General features: G+C 43.2%; 2 protein-coding genes across 3 annotated transcripts in view; one reads left to right on the top strand and one right to left on the bottom strand.

Moving 5' to 3' along the window:
• The window catches only part of RGSL1 (regulator of G protein signaling like 1), a 35,681-nt gene extending 28,678 nt beyond the window's left edge, over positions 1-7,003 (top strand). The window contains exons 18-22 of the mRNA XM_060276554.2: positions 94-218; positions 739-854; positions 4,057-4,149; positions 5,926-5,989; positions 6,882-7,003. Of these exons, the coding sequence (XP_060132537.2) occupies positions 94-218; positions 739-854; positions 4,057-4,149; positions 5,926-5,989; positions 6,882-6,918 (435 nt within the window). The 3' untranslated portion in view covers positions 6,919-7,003. The remainder of the gene's footprint in view (positions 1-93; positions 219-738; positions 855-4,056; positions 4,150-5,925; positions 5,990-6,881) is intronic.
• Positions 7,004-8,086: 1,083 nt separating this feature from the next.
• On the bottom strand, positions 8,087-17,570 carry RNASEL (ribonuclease L). Of its 2 annotated transcripts, XM_035121943.3 has the most exons (7): positions 17,206-17,570; positions 14,252-15,968; positions 12,354-12,442; positions 11,473-11,675; positions 10,034-10,169; positions 9,262-9,407; positions 8,087-8,736 (listed from the first exon to the last, which is right to left on the bottom strand). In XM_035121943.3, the coding sequence occupies exons 2-7, from the start codon at positions 15,717-15,719 to the stop codon at positions 8,598-8,600; spliced, it is 2,181 nt and encodes a 726-aa protein (XP_034977834.3). In that variant the 5' UTR covers positions 15,720-15,968; positions 17,206-17,570; the 3' UTR covers positions 8,087-8,597. The 2 variants fall into 2 exon arrangements, with proteins under 2 accessions (XP_034977834.3, XP_088529743.1); XM_088673617.1 differs by lacking the exon at positions 14,252-15,968 and having other exon boundaries at positions 17,206-17,417.
• Positions 17,571-21,281: the final 3,711 nt, after the last annotated feature.

The raw sequence follows: 21,281 nt of genomic DNA, 5'->3' as shown, positions 1-21,281 counted from the left end.
CCAGCTGTGCTATGAAATGTTTTGTTTCTTTCTAATTGAGGGTTGGTGTAGTTGTCATCTACTTCCTGATATGGCCTCTTCTTCTGTGTCCAGGTCAACCTCACAGATGCACAGGTCATTCAGATCCGAAATTTTATTGCTGAAGGTGTGCTGAACAGGACTCTTTATCATTCTGCTTTTATGAGTATCTTTCCAGTTTTATTATTCTACTGGAAGAAGTAAGTAGATTAGAAAGACAAAGTGTGTACATTATTGCGTCCTATAATGGTAATGGATGAAGCCATTGCATGTAGATTATAAACAGATTCATTGAATCTGACCCAAAGTTGCCTTTGCAACTTTAACAACAAAATTTAAAAAATCAAATTCAAGAGGAGCCAAATTAGGGAGCAGATATCGGAGGATGTGGATTTCATTGGGTTAAAAGAATAGGTGTGGTTATAGTTTGCTAAGCTTACCATGCATTTTGCAAGTGCATGTTTCATGTGATAAATTAATCTGTGATGGTGTGGCCATGCAAACACAAACAGCTATTATTCAGCCATTGCAAGCTGCAGTGACACCAGGGCTGGAAGAATGGCTCTGTGGCCAAATGAGCAGGGGCTCGATAAAGCTATGGCTGGTTTGGCAACTATTTTTGTTGTGCTGTCCCATCTTTTGTGACTGTCCCAGCCAGTAACAATGCCTTTGGTTGTCTCAGTTAAATACAGTATACCAATGTCAACGCTATCCTTGCAGATATTGCATTTGGAAGGCAATGAGGGGCTTCAAAAAACCCAAGGCAGAGAAAACAGAACCTTCTCCTACTGTGGTTCCAACAAAGATATCTAGGAGGCCCAGCTGTTACACTGGTGGTAAGCAAGAGTGTGCAGATTCTATGTACTCTGTTGCATCTGTTACACCTTATGACATATGTATTAGACCAGAAAATGTGTGTGAGTGTTTGTGCATGTTTGTCTTCATATGCCCATATATTCCAATAATGCAGAATAAATACAATCTCTTGACATTTTAGATCATGTCATATTTAATTATAGTGTCGCACACCTCCCCACTCTCTGAGCAGTGAGACTCGTCTTGCAAGAGACAATAGAAGAGTGAACCTTTGGAGGTGAAGTAAACTGTTGGAGAGTTACATTGTCTGCTGTGCCTGCTGAGACCAACATGGGAAAGACATGTTTTGTTGCAGCTGGGACAGATGAAGGCATTCAGTTGTGCTGCTGCAGATGCACCATTGTGTTTATTCTTTCTGTGCTCCTCCCCAAAACTAATGGCTGGTTGAGGGAGGAGGGCCCACCCATTTGCTCTCTGGCACAAAACCACTTCCTTTGTTACCTTCACAACCCATATTTAGGGGGCCATTACCAGTCCTTGCAGGATCCAGGAATCAGAAGGGACTCAGGCACACACCCCAAACTCACAACACTATTATGAAATATTTCAAAGTATCTGAAATACTCTGTTGTTGAATTTGCTTAGCTCCAGTGTCATAGCTGCCAAGTCTCCCGTATTCCCCGGGAAACCCCCGTTTTTCCAGCCGTTTCCCGCTGGCAGCCCGGATTTAAAAAAAACCGTAAATCCCCCGGATTCTTACCGGCCCGGGGAGGCTCCTTCTGCACATCTCTGGAGTTTCTGGACATGCGCAGAAGCGATTTCTGGCGCTGCGGCCATTTTGGAAATGGGCAGAGCATGCGTAGAAGCAACTTCCGGTGCTGCTCTGCCCAGTTCCAAAATGGCCGCAGCACGACTTCTTGTGCCACGCCGCGCCAATCCTGGATTTTTCAATCTGGGAGTTGGCACCTATGTCCATAGTTTCAATATACAGTCTCTTCCAATACAATACTTTCTGACAAGACAGAAGTACTGTTTTGGGGGACAGGAGACGGGCAGGTGTGGAGGACTCCCTGGTCCTGAATGGGGTAACTGAGCCCCTGAAGGACCAGGTGCGCAGCCTGGGAGTCATTTTGGACTCACAGCTGTCCATGGAGGCACAGGTCAATTCTGTGTCCAGGGCAGCTGTCTATCAGCTCCATCTGGTACGCAGGCTGAGACCCTACCTGCCCGTGGACTGTCTCGCCAGAGTGGTGCATGCTCTAGTTATCTCTTGCTTGGACTACTGCAATGCGCTCTATGTGGGGCTACCTTTGAAGGTGACCCGGAAACTACAACTAATCCAGAATGCAGCAGCTAGACTGGTGACTGGGAGCGGCTGGCAAGACCATGTAACACCGGTCTTGAAAGACCTACATTGACTCCCAGTATGTTTAGAAGCACAATTCAAAGTGTTGGTGCTTACCTTTAAAGCCCTAAATGGCCTCAGCCCAGTATACCTGAAGGAGTGCCTCCAACCCCATCGTTCTGCTCGGACACTGAGGTCCAGCGCCGAGGGCCTTCTGGCGGTTCCCTCGCTGCGAGAAGCCAAGTTACAGGGAACCAGGCAGAGGGCCTTCTCGATAGTGGCGCCCTCCCACCAGATGTCAAAGAGAAAAACAACTACCAGACTTTTAGGAGACATCTGAAGGCAGCCCTGTTTAGGGAAGCTTTTAATGTTTAATAGATTATTGTATTTTAATGTTTTGTTGGAAGCCACCCAGAGTGGCTGGGGAAGCACAGCCAGATGGGCGGGGTATAAATAATAAATTATTATTATACACAGTTGCCCAGTTATGACTAAGTCAGAATCCATGGTTAAAAATTCTAAGTTCTTTGAAAATTGGATGACAACCTTCTGGGAGCAACCTTGTGGAAGAGTGGGTGAGGCAGTAGACAATGCAGTGGAAGGACCCACAACCGCTATCAGCAGAGAGGGAGGTCTGCTGGCAAAGGTTTCTCCCCCCCCCCAATGGCAGTGGAAAGCTCCATCACTGTTGGTGACCCACGGCTGATGTTCCTTGGATGGTGTGGGCTGAATTGGGACATGTCAGGGTCATGATTCTCCTGGATCCTTAATCCCCTCCCTGCCCTGACATGCCACTAAACAGGTCCTGGAGCTGATGTGGTTCATTACTTCTACTGTGGTCAGCATGAGGGGCAGAGTCAGTAGGGAGAGTAAATGGAAGGAAAGGAAGGGAAAGGAAAAAAGAAGGAAAGCCACTTCCCCCACCTCCCATCCTGGCCACAGCAAGCTAATGGGTGGTATGCTATTCCACAGAATCTCATCTCACCTTTCTAGCTCCCTTTGCCCATTGCTCTGTAAGTTGCTGTGGGTTGTCTTGAGCAAGATAAAGTGACTAACAAATGTAATTTGTTGTTGTTGTTGTTGTTGTTGTTGTTGTTGTTGTTGTTAAAATCAAAATCATTTTTTTCTCTGGGAGTCTTCAAGCTGGCAATCTTGTGCAATTAGTTTGTTGAGCAGTTTCAGGCTCACTGAGAAGTTACACATAGCTCAAGTCTTGTGGTTAAGATGCATGATGATGCCACACAAGCATTAATTGATAGAAAAACTATTCAGAAGTTAGGTAAAGGGACCCCTGACCATTAGGTCTAGTCGTGACCGACTCTGGGGTTGCGGCGCTCATCTCGCGTTACTGGCCGAGGGAGCCGGCGTACAGCTTCCAGGTCATGTGGCCAGCATGACAAAGCCGCTTCTGGCGAACCAGAGCAGCACACGGAAACGCCGTTTACCTTCCCGCTGTACCTGTACCTATTTGTCTACTTGTACTTGATGTGCTTTCGAACTGCTAGATTGGCAGGAGCAGGGACCAAGCAACGGGAGCTCACCCCGTTGCGGGGATTCGAACCGCCGACCTTCTGATCACCAAGCCCTAGGCTCTGTGGTTTAACCCACAGCGCCACCCGCGTCCCTTATTCAGAAGTTAGCTGGCCAAAAATGCATTGAGCATATGTCAAGTAATTATTAAGTGTCTATTCCATCAAGGGGATGAAATTCTGGCTTCTGAACAGCTTTCTTTAAAGTGTTCTCAGATTAGAACAGGCACACTTTTGACATCTATCCTATCTGGGGCAACTGGACCTTCAGAAAGGTGATTGGTGAGACTGGGAATCCTCTGGTGTAATATTATGTTTTGTCTTTTTTATTATTACAATTTCAAAAAGATTATCCAGTCATCAGGTATACGATATTCAGAGGCATTGAGCTACTCCTGCCGCAGCCTAAGGAAGAAGCAGAAGAAGTGCCTGCCGAGAAGTGTAAGTTACTGCAGGAATACGGTGTGGGAGCTGGTCTGATCCCAGTTGTTCGGACATCTCCAACAGGAGCCCAAGAAGCAAGGTGGTGTGTCCTGTTTTGCTGCTTGAGGCAAAATGGGAAGTGCCACCTTGCCCTGCCCTGCTGCCCTACCTGCTGCCACTGGCACCACTTCTCTGCCTGCCTGACCACTTTCGCCACTAGTAGAGAAGCACTCTGCGAAAACTCTCATGATTTCAGGTGTGATTTGGGCTGATACTTGTGCCACTTCGGTGGCGGGGCAGGGGAGTTTTCGCAGAGCTGCCACCTTGGGGTCTCTCCTGCTAAGGACCCTCATGGCCAGATCAATTGCCCAAGATACATGCATCACAATCTTCATGTATTTATCCTTCTGGGCAATCCTGCAGCCATGCTGCAATTGGGGGGATAAAACGAAAATTGTTGAATTATCTCAGCACTTCAGGTTATACATGCATTATCTACCACTTCCAGTTTGACCCAGAATTGGTTGGGTTACATGTTAAGAGATAGTTAGGTGCCAGGGACATGCTGGCATGTCTCAGCCTCAATGATAGAATTAGCATCAGGAACTGAACCCAAGACAAGTCTACCCAGACACTGGAATTCCCAACATAAACCCAGCCATCTTTGTAACATGCATTTCCAAGAACTTTGGACACTCAAGCTAAGATTGGTACTCAAAGTCTAACTCTTCTCCAAGGTGAAGTAAGGCTGGTGGACAGAGTGGCAAGGATGGGGTCCCTTACTAAATTCTCTCAGCTTCTGGACTGCAGCTGGACAGGAAACAGTATATGAGCTGAGATACTAGGGCCCCTCCGAACATTATTATTATTTTATTCTGCAACAATGATTTTATGAAAGGTCTTCCTCCCAGAGGTTGAGAAAGAGAAGGAAGACCTTTCATAGCCTACAGACAGCCACCCAATCTTAAACAATTCCTCACCCACAATAATACAACCACCAGACTTAACATGGACACTGGTACCAGAGCCTGCAATAAACCCAGATGCCAACTTTGCTGCCACATACACTCGGACAACACCATTACTGGCCCCAACAACAGCAAACATACCATCTCTGGACTATTTAACTGCTCGTCTTCTAACATTGTGTATGCCATCAAATGCCAACAGTGCCCTTCAGCTCTCTATATCAGACAAACAGGCCAAACCCTACGCCAAAGGATAAAATGGACATAAATCTGACATCAGGAATCGCAAGACAGAGAAACCAGTAGGAGAACACTTCAATCTCCCAGGACATTCTATACAAGATCTCAAAGTAGCTGTCTTATTACAAAAGAATTTCAGAAATAGACTGGAAAGAGAAGTTGCTGAACTGCAACTTATTACCAAACTTAAAACCATGGAGAGACCTGGTCTGAATAAAGACAACGGATTCTTATCTCATTATACATGATAAAACTATCTTTAGCCATCTCACCCCTTGTTTTTTCCTGTAAGACTAATTGCAGTCGTTAACAGTCATCAACGGGTTTTCCACACCTATCAGTCAATCACCCATTCCCACCACCCTTCTGAGTAATACCCCTCCCCACCCTCTCACTATATATAAGGGTCTGGTGACTTCTGTTTCAGTATATCTGAAGAAGTGTGCATGCACACGAAAGCTCATACCAATGACAAACTTAGTTGGTCTCTAAGGTGCTACTGGAAGGGGGGGGGAGTCTTAGAACAGTTCAGCTGCCTCGTACGAATGCTTCAGATACAATATGCTGTCTCTTTTTCTACCTTCAGCTTCAGTGGGAAGTTTAGAAGCATTAAGAAGGTCTTCAACAACAATAAATGTGCCCCAGAGACGGTAGGTACCCAGGAAAACGAAAATCTTAGGGCACTAGCAAGTCAAAATTAGACATGTTTAAGTCACATTAGGAATACCATGTTTAATGAAATGAATGGGACCCAAGTGCTTAACTTGTGCAGAATCATACGTGCTCAAGAGCAAAACCAAAAAATGAGAAGCATGAACTGATTTTGTGTTGATTGCAATATTCAATTGTTTGTGTCAAGAAGAGTCACATATGCTTGACATAACCACCATGATTAGAGAAGATTGTGGCACACAAGCTAAAGTAAATTATTGGCAACGAACTGGCTATTTCAGGTTACATCCACTATATACCTTTAAAGCACTCTTATGCCTCTTTAACAGTTATGGCTTCCTCCAAAGATTCCTGGGAATTGTAGTTTGGGTGCTGAGAGTTGTTAGGAGAACCCTCACAGAGATGATATTAAACCACACTTCCCAGGACTCTTTGTGGGAAGTCATGACAGTTAAAGTGTACATGACAGTTAAAAGTACATACTGTACCTTTAAAGGTACATACTATACCTTTACATACATACTGTACCTTTAAAGGAAATTCTTTCACAGAATTCTGGGTGCTTGAAACTGTGATAATGTGTTTCAAATGTGCTTTATAGTGTTGGATATTGTTTGGTTTGTTACTGTCGTGTATGTTTTTATACTTTAAACTGCCCTATGATCCTTAGATGAAGAGTGGTATATAAATTAAATAAATATCTACGGTAAATAAAACTGAGTGTATGACCTCAGTTACATGTACAACCAGTTCATGTTTGCATGTAATTGCAGTTAATTGATTGACTGCATATATGCCAAAAAGAATTCTAGGCTGTTGTTTCAGATTGCAGTTTATGAAGACTCTTTTTATTTATATTCTTCTGCACAGGGCCTCATCTGTAGTTGCTGGAAATAAACTGATATAACTTAATCTCACACTGTTCCTTGCCTGGGCATCATGGAAAAGATAATTCCAAGCATTTTTTGCTGGATGACAAAACTTCACTGCAGGTCAGGACTGAAGTCTTTTAATGAAACAGCATTCACTAGGTCACGGGGTTCTGTTGTGTGAGATGGGAGGGGTTCTCCATATTGTTCGATGAAGGGATCAGCAATGTTCTATTATGTCTCTAAACCAGAGAGGAGGACCTCTGGCCTGTTGGACTTCCAAATCTAGTCCCGGCCATTTCCCTATTGCTGCTATAATTTCTCATCAGCAGAGCAGTGTGTGGGGTTGGTGTGGGGTGGTATCAACCAGCAGAGGTTTACACAAGCACTTTGAAATTTATTTGCCTGTTCTACTGAAATATGCAATTTGTAATGGTGAAGTTTTTCTCCTTCCATTTAAGTAAAAAAAAAAAGCCTTAGATTTTAGACCCCCTTAGATCAAGTGAAGAGGTTTCAGAGTTTACTTGTATGAATTAGAACAAGCATCAAATGCCCAATCTTCATGGATTTAAGCTTGGATTGCAAAGAAAATAGAAGTGTACAGTACTGTATTTTAAGGGCATTTTTGAATAAATGTAATAGCAATGTTGTCAATACAGATTTTTTTTTAAAGAATCCCTTAAGTTGTTTATAACAAGTAATTCAGTGTGTAGATCCCAGTAAGTTGGTTCAAAACAGGTGCTCCCAGGGAAAAAACCATCCACAGTCTAAATAGTATTCCCCCCCCCATTTTGTGCACCAGGGGAGTCCTAATTTTGCCACACTCAATTAATGTGAATTTTGCCTTCTCAGTCTGGGTGCCTTCCCTCTCATAATTTCTTCCTTCACCCTATCACAAGGTCACCACCCTACCACCAATGCCCATCATTCCATCGCTCACCTTATTCTTTTGAAGTACCTCATAACTAATCTTGTGTGACATAAACTGACTCTGTCCTTGCCCAGTGCTCCAAAGCTGTCAGAAGCAAGGCAACAGCCTATAGGCAACAATTCAAAGTGTTGGTCCTGACCTTTAAAACCCTAAGCAGCCTCAGCCCAGTATACCTGGACACTGAGGTCAAGGTAGGCCCCAAGGGCCTTCTGATGGTTCCCTTTGACTGAAGTTTCATTTGCATTTGTTAAGCAATCCAAGATCAAGCAACTGCAGAATGTAATAGAAAGTATTTATTTTCTCTTTCCACTGACAGAGCATAAAATTCAGGAAATTATACAACATCTGGATTGATGTTTAGCTGGTAGCTGAGAGAAAGCCTCAATTTAAAGCAAACAAGCTTGGCAAATGCATAGACAACTAAAGCTCCCTTCTGCCAGCCACAAGCTTCCTTTCTGGCTCTTTATATTATACGTGCTGCAGCTTTCTTATTTTACTTTCTTATTTGACTTTATCTGGTATCTTAGCTGAATGGGGCAAACTGAAGCAAGGCAGAAGAGTCACGTGGAAGAATCAACTGCTGCCGATTCTCATTGCAAATGAGAAGGGTTCTGAGCACTTGGAGAATATATATCATCCTGTGTTGCACAAATTCTGGCAAGATGAAAATGATTAATTCTGGAAAGAGGCCCAGAAAAAGAGGGACATGTTGCTTGCCTCTTAATTATCCTCACACCTTGAAACAGAAGAGAACTCTCATGAATAATCTATGTCTATTGGTCCCCATTATAGCTGAGGAGAATTCTGTGCATTCGGAAAATGTTTATCATATTGTATATTATGCAAAGTCCGGTAGACGTAAATTGTTAAATTTGGGAAAAGGTTCAGAAAATAGTCTTCTGGCTCCTTGATTATTTCCTTCACCCTGAAATAGAGGAAAATGTGAATCCTTTTAATACCAGTATTAAGCAGTAAGCAAGCAGTAGTTTAGATTTGTATGTAAGCAAGCAGTAGTTTAGATTTGTATTTTTAAAAAATAGAATGTGAATGCTGGTCTCTGAATTGGAGCAAATGTCAATCCACGGAAAACCCTAATGCTGTTTGCTCTGATCCAACATCAAAGCATGGGTTTTCCTGGGCATAATGCTGGGATAAAAAAAATGCACTCAGACACGGCGCTTTAAAGCCCAGACCTGTGCCTAAAAATAAAGCACAAAAGGAAGCATGAATGAGTCCTCAGTTTAGCAGCCCTTTGACTGGAAGCTGGTAGCTGAGGTGCAAAACTCCACTTGACCACTGGGTGGCCTTTTCAAATATGTGATTATCTAAGTCCAGATTCACATGCTGGTTTATAGAAGAGGAAGTACACTGCATAGAAATGGGCACTCGGTGACTCCTCTGCAGAAGGCTAGGAACAGCTGCAAATCAAGAAAAAACAACTCTCACTTACTTCTCATCCTTTTCACTGAAGTGCTCCCCCATATTCCTGATCAGCTTCAGTAAATCTGTCACACAGTTTTCATAACCTTTATTTTTCTCCTTCTTCTTCTTGTCATTAAAGGGACCAACCATACAGTCCAATACATCCTTATCAATCTGAAAAAGACACATGTCCCCTGTCATTAATTTGGGTGCATGAAACCCACTCCTCACAATACAAAAATATACAGAATATGCATTTGACAGAATGGCATGAAGTATGACGTATATTGGTTATTATAATACTATATTGGTTAATTTATTGAAACAGTTTCCATTTATATTGCTTGGTAGATTTTGCAATACAGTCATACATTGGCTCCCATCCAGCTCCCAAATACATCCAGCTCCCAAACGGTTGAAAACCAAAAGTGAGTGTTCCGGTTTTCAAACCTCCTTTGGAAGCCAAATGTCCAATGGGGCTTCCGCAGCTTCCAACTGGCTGCAGGAATCTCCTGCAGGTACAACTGTACAGTATTTAAAATCTGATCTAACGGCAAATCATTTCACACATATAAGAATGGTTTTGCAGGGCCAGACAGATACTTGCCCAGGAACAGGTATACATATAATAAAGAAGTGAATCAGACCTAAAGTGTTTGCTATGCACTTAAGTTGCCCCCATGCCTTTGAGAAGTGATGAAGCACTGGCACTGACAATGCAGAAGGAAAAGAGGTCAAATGTGGTGGTTCAAATCAACACAGCTGAAGCTTTCATACGGAGGCTGCAAGAGATCATTTACCTTTTCAGTCCAGTCCTTGAAAGGATCTTCCTCACTATTCAGAGCCTTCAGTATTTCACTAGTGCTGTTATGGTGCCGAGTGTTGCGTGTCTTTATATCGCTCTCATTCCCAACGTCTCTTAAGACCCTGTATCTCCTGGCAAATAAAAGGCAATTGCTAAGAACCCACAGAGCCAAGGTGACCATATGATAAGACTGGTCTCAGAGATTGGGAAAGGACAGAGCACATGCTTGGTCCCAGCTTCAACACCTGCCATCGCCAGTTAAAAGGATCCAGTAGCAGGCAATGAGACCCTGGAGCCAGACAGAGTAGACAACACTGAGACACAAATAGTCTGACCTAGAATAAAGCAGCTTCCTCTGTTCTTCTGGGGTAGGTATACTGCTCCCATTAACTCCTGTCATATGCAAGGAAGGGGAATCCTTGCTCTGCAAGCTGCCTTTTATAACAAAACTCTGATTTTGGCTTTCCTCTCCCTGACACATTACCATTTAATGCAGTGTGGCTAATCTAATGCAGTGTGGCTCTCCAGGTGTGGCATTATTATTGTGGCTGTAGAAAACCAATTTGAAATGTGTGTTTCTGCCTATTAAAGTCTCTTGAGAGTTTTTGTTAGGCATGAGGGTGGATTTTCAGAGCCCTAAATAGTAGTGTAGAATCAGACATTGATCCCTTAAATCCTAGTGCATGGATTTCAGTGCCGATTGCACATCACATAGTTCGTATTCAACATTTGGTATTTGATGGCTAGCAATAACTGATGACAAATAATATCAATACTGCATCAGTGTGCTGTCATATCTGCAGCCAACTCACTATCCAAAGTTCACTGCAATTATTTACTGAAATATATATACAGTCAAACCTCGGTTCTCGAATCGCTCCAAATTAAAATGTTTCGGCTCCCTAATGCCAAAAATCCACAAGTAAATGCTCCGGTTTTCAAATGTTCATTGGAATTCAAACATCCAACGCGGCTTCTGCTTGACTGCAAAAAGCTCTTGCAACCAATTGGAAGCTGCGACTTGGTTGTCAAGCATTTTGTAAGTCGAACAGTCTTCCAGAACGGATTACGTCCGCAACCGAGGTTTGTATTATTTTTATCTTACATTAATGATTAGCCTTGTGGTTTTCACATGAGGAGGAGGGACAACAACCCAGCCTTATATTTTAAACAACATGACAAAGCACATGACAGTCTATAAGCAACAACTAAAGCAGCATAATCAAATCCTGAGCTTCAATTTTGAAGGCAAAACTTAAGATATCAAAAAATAGAAATGAATGGATTAAATTATTTCTCCAAAATGTCATTCCAATCCTACTTGCAAAGTTTCTTCTTCCATGGCTGTTGTAGTAACAGGAGAAATAAAACTGAGGAAGATAGAATGATAAGAACGGAAAGTTGCTAAATTTCCTGTATTTATTTAGTACTTACACCTTCTTGTTCCAGAAATAAGGATGGTAGATCAACTGTCCCAGTTGTTCAGTGACTGGGATGTTTTCATCAGGAGATTCCAGTCTTGCTGTTAGGTCTTCTAATTCAAAGTGATCATCTACATCCTTTGGACACTGTGCAGGCAAGGCTTCAAAGCGGATTCTACCCCTCATAGCAACATACAGGGCTAGACTTCTGAGAGCCTACATGTGAGAATAAATGGCAATACCACTTCAGAACACAAAATGTCATTCTTGGGCAAGTAGACTGGAACCACACTTTTATCCTATGTGCCTGGGCTTAATTCTTAAAGAGATGCTAAAAAATCTGTGTCTGGGCTGTGTCAGTTTAAATTGCAAGTGACTCAATCACATGACATGACGTTTCTATACACAAACACACCCCTTGCATGTAGAAACCTACCTAAAATGTTAGAGAGTAGGATTATACTACAGCTTGTTCAGTATCTCCATACACCTGATGAACTCATTTTCAGGATCTACCATATTCCTGTGACTGTAATTTGTTTAAAAATGTTTCCAATAATACAGTATTGTATTTAAAACTGTTGTACTCCACCCTGGCACCTTTTGGTGAAGGACTGGTAAGAAATCAAATAAACAAATAAAAGTTGAACCCGGCAAAGTTTGGGTAAACTCACTGGAATTATTGATCTTAGGTTAGCCAGATACATTAATTTCAATGGGGCTACTCTGAGTAGGACTAACATTCAATCCAACTCTACGTTATGGTTAAGCATAAAAGTATATTGTGCACATATATTGTCCACAAACACACAATACATTGCCTTAATGGTTGGGGGATAATCATTCTGCAAATATAGAAGACTGGGGAGGCGACTGCAGAGGAGGCTCACTTACCTGCAGATCTTCTGTGATGATAAGATCTTTTTCATCATCTATTTTTCTGCTCTTATCAAAATCTGCTAGAAAAACCCTGCCTGCGACATCTAGCAAAATAAATAAATAAATAAGTGGAAGCGATCAAGCGGAAAAGTTTTCACATCTTTGTGTATTGAATGCTTTGGGGGGGAAAGAGCACATAATGGAAAGTTTCAAGATTCAACAAAAGCCACCAATTCACCTGCCCACATGCAAATCTACTTGAAACTTGAGATCAGCTCCTGAGGCTCCTCTCTGCATGACCCTGCCTAATGAGAGCCAGCTGGTGGTTGCTGGGGTGAAGGCCTTCTCAGCTGTTATACCCAGTTACAGAATGGACTCCCCAGAGAGTCCACCTGATGCTACTTTGTACCGTATTGCTGTTATGGTCAAATGAAGACATTTTCATTTTTCAAGGCTTTTTAGGGGCTTTGATTTCTGTGGATTTTGACACTTTTATTATTTTAAAACATCAAAGATGTGTCTGTGCCATGAACATTTTTATGGTATTGTTGACTAGTTTTGCTTTATCTCTGCTTTTAGCTTGTATGTTTTATTTCAAATGTATTGTTTTTATATTTCTGATGTTGAGGCAGAACACAAGTATGATAAATAAATATTCACCTCAAGCACTACTATCACTTCAGGGACTCCACACCCACACCCAGTTACTGGAAGTGGTAACATGGCAATATGACCTTTGATCCTGAAAAGATTTGCCACCCTAATGTAGATGCCAACAGAACTTGCTTTTTTATCTGAATGTGTAGGTCAGGCACCCCCAAACTCGGCCCTCCAGATGTTTTCGTATTACTTCTCCCATCATCCCTAGCTAATAGGACCAGTGGTCAGGGATGATGGGAGTTGTAGTACCAAAACATCTGGAGGGCCAAAGTTTGGGGATGCCTGGTGTAGATTGTTCTCCAGGTAGAACCAGAACGACTTCTGTCTGAAACCACCCATCCATCCATCTGCTTAGTCCTACATTCCAGATTTGTTGAGGGGATATAATGCAGAGGAGAAACCATAATATTTGAAGTATTAGTGCATAACAAATAAGTAAACTATGGAGATCTATTGGAGGGGCGGGTCACATTTCTGAAGCAGTAAAATGATGTAGTGAAATTATTCTCAAGATTTAGGATGATGGTGTCAGCTTCCAGACGGCTTCTGGGAGCTGGGTGATTAGAGTACAGACTAGGATCACAGGAAGCTACCTTATATCTAGTCAGACCATTGGTCCCTCTGCACTCAACATTGTTTACACTCAGATTGGCAGTGGCTCTCCCAATCCTGCCTGGAGATACTGGGGATTGAACATAAATAACTCTTTGCCTGAAGAGCAGATGTTCTATTCCTGAGCTGGAATTTCTCCTTCCTTGCACCAGTGAGGCTGCTGGTTAGAAGAGGAAAATACAGGGCACTATGATCACTACAGCTTAGAATATCCAAGGGTTGGGTATGTCACCAGAGAGTCAATCCCATATCACTCCCTGTAATAAATCTCCAATATCTGCTGTTGTTCTCTTTCAGTTTGTGTGTGAAACTATTCTACTATGCTGCTCACATGCTTGCTGTTGGATCTGAATTTCTGACCCCTTGCGGATGATTGGCTATCCAATTTATCCCCCCAGGTGTAGGGAAACTGTGGTGCTCCAGTTAGTGCTGGACTCCAAATCCCATCAGCTCCATGTTCCGAGATTATGGGACTTGCTAGCCAACAGTATCTTAAAGGACACAGATTCCCCATCCTTGGTTTACACCATAAAACTGAAAACCTGCTACTCCATATTTCTTTCATAAAATTTCTTTCAACTACACTTGGGTAATGGCTTGGCTTCCACTCAACAGACAGCCATATAAGAAAGAACACAAACCTATCAAAATGTTACTTGGGTGCAGATCTTGATGCCCAAATCCAAATGAGTGCAGTTCCTTCACTGCCAGAAATATTGTTTCAATAATAACATTACTTCTCATAGTTCCATTCTCAGTCTCTGCTGTCCTGAAGTACTCCTCAAGGTTTTTCTCACACAGGGAAAGGCACAAGTAGAGACAGGAGTTCTGCTCTTCGCACCCACAGAACTTCACCAGATGTTTGCTGGTACGGCACTTCTCAAGGCAGGTTTTCTCTCGTTCAGCATTTTCTGCAGTGGTGGGGAATATCTTCACAGCCACCTCTTCTCCATTGTAGAATCCTAGGTAGACACCTCCGTGGGAACTTTTCTGAATTCGGAAATCTGGAAACATGAAGATCTTGAGTTTTCCAATCATAGGACGATACTTTCCATAAAGATCTCGGAGCTTGGATTGCCAGTGTCTGCTAGCAGAGGTCCATTGTATCTCTGGCTGCCTTAGATTAGACAAGGCTCCATACTGGTGAAGAAGCGTTATCATTCTGCTGTTGTAATTCAGGCTGGCTATATCTATCAAGTTCCCAATGTCTGTTCTTGCTCCCTTTTCACACAATGTCTTTGTTATTTCATAATTTTCCATTGCCACTGCTGCCATAAGGGCCGTCTTGTTGTTTTTGTCAGCATCGTTCACGTCCACTTCTTCTTTTTCCAATATAGCCTTCACCAGGTCTAGGCTTTGCCTTTCAGCTGCCAGCATCAAAGTAGTTTTCCCAACTTCATCTCTCTTATTCACATCAGCCCCATGTTTTAAGAGGAAAAGGGCAGCTGCCTCTTTGCCTTGGGCCTGGGTCTGGTCCTTTTTAGTCACTGAGAGAGCATGGACCAATGCATTTCTCTCCCAGTTGTCGCAGATGTTCACATCAGCACCCAATTCTTCAACTAGGACTTTGACAACAGAGAAGTGGCCATACCTGGCAGCATCCATCAGGGCTGTTTCTCCCCCTTTATTCAAGGCCCTTTTATCCTCATCAGCCACATTTCTGGGCAAGTTAACATCTGCCCCACACCCATACAAAAACCTCAGGGCCTCTTCTTGCCCATACCAAGCAGCCTCTGTGAATGCTGTGAAACCATTCAAATCACACTCATTGATGGCCGACCCCTTCTGAAGGAAGAGCTTTAAAAGTTCAACATTGCCTGTTATTCCTGCTAGAATAAAGGGGGTAGCTTTGTTGTCCTTCCTAGCCAGTGGATTGGCTCCTCTGTCCAGCAGAAGGTGGACAATTGCCTCTTTGTCCATTTGTACAGCACTGTGAAGGGCTGTCCACCCATCATTCACCTTTGAATTGATATCAGTACCTTCTTCTAACAACTGCCGGACAGTCTCAATCGATCCTCTTCTTACTGCATTATTTAGCTGAAGGGCTTTATCAGCTGCCATTTCTTTTCTGTAGGGTTCAGACGCCTCTCCCAGTAGTTGTGATTGCATTAGCTTTCTGCAAATATATTTCTACTGCAGCACAAAAGCAACAGCTATGACATTATCAACTTAATAATGGAAGAGCTATTCACACAAAAAGTTATGGTGCCACAGGGCTGGATGCAAGTCTCTTGATTCAGTGGTTTTGGATAGCAAAGGCTCAAATAACAAAGTTGCTACATAATGAGAAGTTTGTCACATGGATGGATGGATGTATTTTAAAGGACTCGTAGTTTTCCTTCTTCATATACATTCCATCTGTTTATCAAATAGAAAATGCCATGTTCAGTTAATATGTAAGGATAATACATCTATCAATAGCTAGATGTTCAGAAGCAATAAATGGGGCATAATCAGGAGCTTCCGTCTTCTATGTTGTGGCTGACCCAAAGCACTAGATCCTGAGTGGTTGTGGCTGGTGCCCATAATTTTGATTCCCCCCCCCCACAATATCTTCTGTGCCTCAGTGTAGGATTACTCCACAGCAATGTTACACTGGGGCCAAGATTGTGGAAAGATTAAAAGGGCAGGAACTAGCAACAGCTTTTCTTAGCTATACCAGCTTGTGTTTTTTCTTTTTGCTGCTGCTGTTCCCACCTGTCACCATCAAGATAAGGTGAAGGTGCTGGTAACTGCTTGATGTTAATTTTTATTTAACTGCCTACTGAAGATTTTGACAGATTTTTCTATTGGCCAGGTGCTGTTATGGGACAGCGACAATGCCTCCCCTGGACTATAGTACAATTTTAATTGCATTTCCTTTCGTGGGCATAACCAGGATTGTTAGGGCGCAAAACTGACATGATTGGTCAGTTAGTCAAGTATTTTTATTGTTTTACTTGATCTGGGGGAGCAGCTCCACCCCCCACCCCCACCCCGCTATGCCCATGTTTCCTTCATTATATTTAGTGGAACGTGGGTTCAGTGAGGTCACAAATCTCTTAACTAAAAAAGGAAACAAATGGCAAATTAGTTAATCAGGTGATTTAACGATGCTGCTGCCAAAAATAGAGCCAAACATTAATAAATTGATAGCAGCGCACCAGGTTCGTCCTTCTCATTAGGATTATTTGTAATTTTTACTTTAATATAATCCTTTGTTATCTTAATTTTCTGTGAGCAATGCGGATGTTACTGTGGTTGACTTTAATGAGTCATTTTATAATTTCAAGCTTCAAGATGCCCTATTTACAACATCTTTCTTTACTATGTTGTAGGACGTAGGTAGCAAAAGAGATACACAAAAGAATGAATATTTGTCACTGCATGTTTCTGTCTGTTTGCTTAAAGAAGATAGATTTGCAGGGGGCGCTGAATACCCCCCCCGAAATGGGGGCGCTAGAGGATGATGGCAGGCGGGCCTCCTGCCGCCCCCCGCCCCGCCCCCCATACTGTATATCCTCGCTGCCCCCAGGAGGCCTTCCTTTCCCGGGCCCCTTTCCCTCCCTCGAGCCACCTCCCGGCCCGCCCTTCTTGGCGGCTTCACCTCACTTACCGCCGGCGGGCATTTTGCCTCATTCGCTCGGAAAACGGAAAAGGACGAGCAGTTTTTGTGAGGGAAGGAGGAAATGGATCACAACAGCAGCAGCAAGGCATTCCCTCTGTTAAACCCGGCAGGGGACAGAGGCCGCTTGAGGAGGAGGAGACGGAAGCGAGTTTCAAGGGAGGGAGAAGCAGAGACGGGGCGAGGTTGTCCTTTCGCTTTTCGCCTCAGAAGGGAAGGCTTTGCGTTGGGGGGAGGGGAGTGTTTTGTTTTTAACGCCGAATAAAGTTTGCTAAGGAAAAGAAAATGAGAAGTTTGTTCTTCGTGGCGGGAAGGAGGAAAGGAAATATTTGCGTGCCTTTTTTGCCTCACAATAAACGCCCGGAGGCTGAGGAGAGGCTTCTCTCTCTCCCTCTCCTCCTTTTTGGCCCTAAAGCTTTTAGGATTCCCGCGACTCCGTTCCCCTTCCAGGCCCAAGTTTCTTTCCTTGAACAAGGGCTAGAGAAACTCGGGTTCAGGTCTCCACTTTTTAAGACACATGTGACCTCGGTCCAGCCATGATATAGTCTACCTCACAAGGTTGTTGTGAGGATGAAATGAGGTGGGAAGAGCAAACGGTGTGCACCACCCCCAGGAAGCTCCTCGTAAGACCAGCGGGACGGGACGGGAATGCCGGAATAAGCAACGGATCCCACCCACAGGGAAGGTCTTTCTTTGTTCATATGGTGTGGAAAGGCTTCTCCTCACATCCTTGCATGGGTCCGACGCTAGGCTGAAAATGGGGTTTGTGTAGAAGAGGCTAGTGAGGTGTTAGAGCATAAGAAGAAGAGCCGGCAGGATCTGGCCCCTGGCCCATCCAGCATCCTGTTCTGACAGCGGCCCACCAGATGCACAGCACAGCAGACCTCTGGGTTTGTTTATTACATTTCTGGGCCGCTTTTCATTCACATGAAGCAGCTTACAAACAATAAATTACAGCATAATAGGACGTAACAGAAACATTTATAAAGAAGATAAATCTCCAGTAAAACAATTGTAATCTATAAAACACTATTAACAACACTGCTAAAAAAAAATTAGCTAAACAGCTTATTACAAGAAAGTCATATTATACGACAAGATCATACTGTATTATAAGATTCATAAAGTACTACAGCATTCATAATCTATAAAGCAATATTAACAACATTAATAAAACAGCAACCAAAAAATAAACTTGGCTCATAATACTGCATTGCCTTCTGCTGCACAGGAACTGAAGCAGGCTCAAAATACTTCCCTGGGTCTGGGGAAGAAGTGTGCAAACACCACAATGAGTAAAGGGAGTTTAAAATTTGTTGTGGTTCTCCAAGGATGACCAGCTGGTTTTTCCCCCTGCTTTGAGGATTTTGGGGCTATAATTTTTATGCAAATAAATATACACTGTAATGGAAAAGGAAAAAAGGAAAGAGAAATGGTTCTCTCTCTTCTTCAAAAGGGATGTCCCTGAAATCTTGAATCAGAGGCCAGCCTCATTTCTCTTGAGGAAGCCAGATTCGCTCTCACGAACACAGCTTCTCTCTCACCCTATAAATCAGGGTTGGTGGCATCCACCCCCTATGTCGCTGGAATGCATATAGATGACCCTTACTTTTAATGCTGTTGCCTTTCCATCTTTCCTTGCCCTAACCTCTTCAGCCTCCCCCTCCTTCTTGTAGATCAGGGGCAACAACAGGAGGCCGGCAACCAAGGAAGAACAGGGTCAGAAATGGATTTTTGTTACTTCCTTGATACTCTCTATCTCTGCACTGAATGGGGGGTATCTGGCAACTGAACTTGGTGTCATGAACCTATAATGAAGAGGGCAGCAAGGAGTTGGACCCAACAGAGGAGGGCATCTTGTGAAAAAGACCATCAAAAGGCTGCTCTTCTTGTGATGACGCCCACAAGGGAGAAGGAAAGCCTCAAAGCATCTGTGGTGGCCCTGAAGACAATCTTTTAAAAATAACCATGACATGGTTCCCTATGTTTCTAAATCTTGATTGATAATGATAGAAGCAAAATGCAGGAAGAGTTAGAAATCCTACTTGCACTTGAGAGGAAGCGAGTATTTTCAACCCCTCAGGAAACATCTCTTATTTGCCATTCTGACTTTCACAAGTGTTGCCTTTTCGTTTTTCATCACCATGACTTCTTCTCTCCCCCCCCCCACCCTTGCAGACCAGGGGGTGGGATTTTGGTGCTTGGCAGCAGTATGTCAGCAGCCTGTGAAACCTAGGGAAGAACAGGGGGAAAGTCAGAAAATAATCCAACCAAGACATGGTCCCCTATTTTTCTAAATCGTGAGGGATAGAAACCAGCAGAATGCAAAAAGAATTGGAAATCTTACATACACGTGAGAAGAAGGGAGTCTCTTCAATCCCTCAGGAAATATCACCAATTTGTCACCAACAAGCTGCTTTCTCTCTATCTACCTAGCCTGGAATGGCTGCTCTTCCCAAAGTTCCCTGCCAAGTCACTCAGCAGGGGGACGTGTCACAATGGAGGACAGGTCACCATTCCTTTAGCTACCCCTCCCGCATTGCAGGGGGTTGGACTAGATGACCCTTGAAGCCCCTTCCAACTCTTTGATTCTATGATACTTTGCTTAACAATGGACATTGATCCTCTTAATAGTCAATTTTATAACTTTCAGTTGAGAGGGTGCAGAACATTACACCCCAAGCATGCCCTCGTTTCTCCTTTCATAGCTAGGGTCCAAGGCAGCAGCCAGTCATGGTTCATGGTCTCTCAACGCAGCCTCTTTCAGCCACTGCTGCCTGGAGTTCTGCCTCCTTCTTCCCAGAAAACCTTTGCAGAAAGCAACCCGTCCACGGCCGCTTCTAGTATCCCTCTCGCCACCCTGGCAACCTCACGTTCAAAAGACTTTCCTGTGGTGAGATCACATCCCCTGTAATCCCCTAATGTGTTCCACCAATAAACAACCAGCTTTCCTTACTCTGCAATACAGTTAATATTAGTTTAATTTGTGTTTAACAAATGTCCCTACCAAATTACATCCAAATTTCAAGCCCTATTGACTGTAGATTCATTGAATGTAATGGATCTAAGTCTTTCCTTTTGATTTCAACTGGTGTACCGAGAGAATGACTATTGATGGATACCACTCCAAGTAAATATTTTAAAATAACATAGCAAACTTCACCTCCTGCCTTAACCTGTGAGACCTTGGCTCTCCACGTGTTGTTCATGTGTAAAACTATCACAGCCTGAAGGAGAAGCACTGTGCACCCAACACTGCATTGCTCTGGAAGCTGGACCCTCCATTCTTAGTGCACCATGCATTGATCTGCAGAAAAGCCCTGAGGCATGAGCAGCTCCTTGTGCATCAGGGCTCCACGCTATCAAGACACCTGCAGTTTCTGTTGTGTATATAAAAAGAATTTTGATGATATACAATGTCCAGTCTCTTTATATTCAAAGGAAGTTTACTTTCATAAACATATAACAGAAAAGAACAAATCTACAATCTCATGCTTATTCACTTTGTTCCTTATAGAGAGCACAGGTTTCTCCCTATTAACATTTAGGGATCTTCCTCTGTCTGCTTCACCCAAGACAGACCACACTGACCACACACTGTCCTCAACAGTATCTTGAGAACTAAGTCTCTCTAAGCATCCATTATTTTCCCCCCCACACACACACAGAAGAAGAAAACAGTCAAAAAACGACAGTTATTTGAAGAACAGTCACAAGAAAATGAAACGCCTCTCTACCCAAGGAAAAAAATCCATGCTAAAAATACACAGCAATTCAACATAAGCAAACATTCCCATTTAAGGAAATTAGAACATAATCCTTAACAGTTTCTTGATCACATGCCCCCCTAGAAACTGCACATATGTCTTGGTTTCTTTGCAGGCTTCTGTGTTCAATGCATGGCTTTTGGGAGGGAGGAGCTAGCACAGGAGTAGGACGTCAAAGGTGGAACCAGAAGCATGGCCGTCTCCTCCAAACCTTGAGTTCCCTAAACGTGAACCATTCTATTTATTTGTTAGGTGTGTGTAGCAACCGCATGATTCACCTTGTATCTTTAGTGTTTGGGA

The sequence above is a fragment of the Zootoca vivipara genome, chromosome 7 (assembly GCF_965207765.1).
Source record: "Zootoca vivipara chromosome 7, rZooViv2.hap1.1, whole genome shotgun sequence".
NCBI lineage: Eukaryota > Metazoa > Chordata > Lepidosauria > Squamata > Lacertidae > Zootoca > Zootoca vivipara.
Note: the sequence above shows the minus strand (reverse complement) of the source record. Positions and strands in the feature narration are given on the sequence as shown.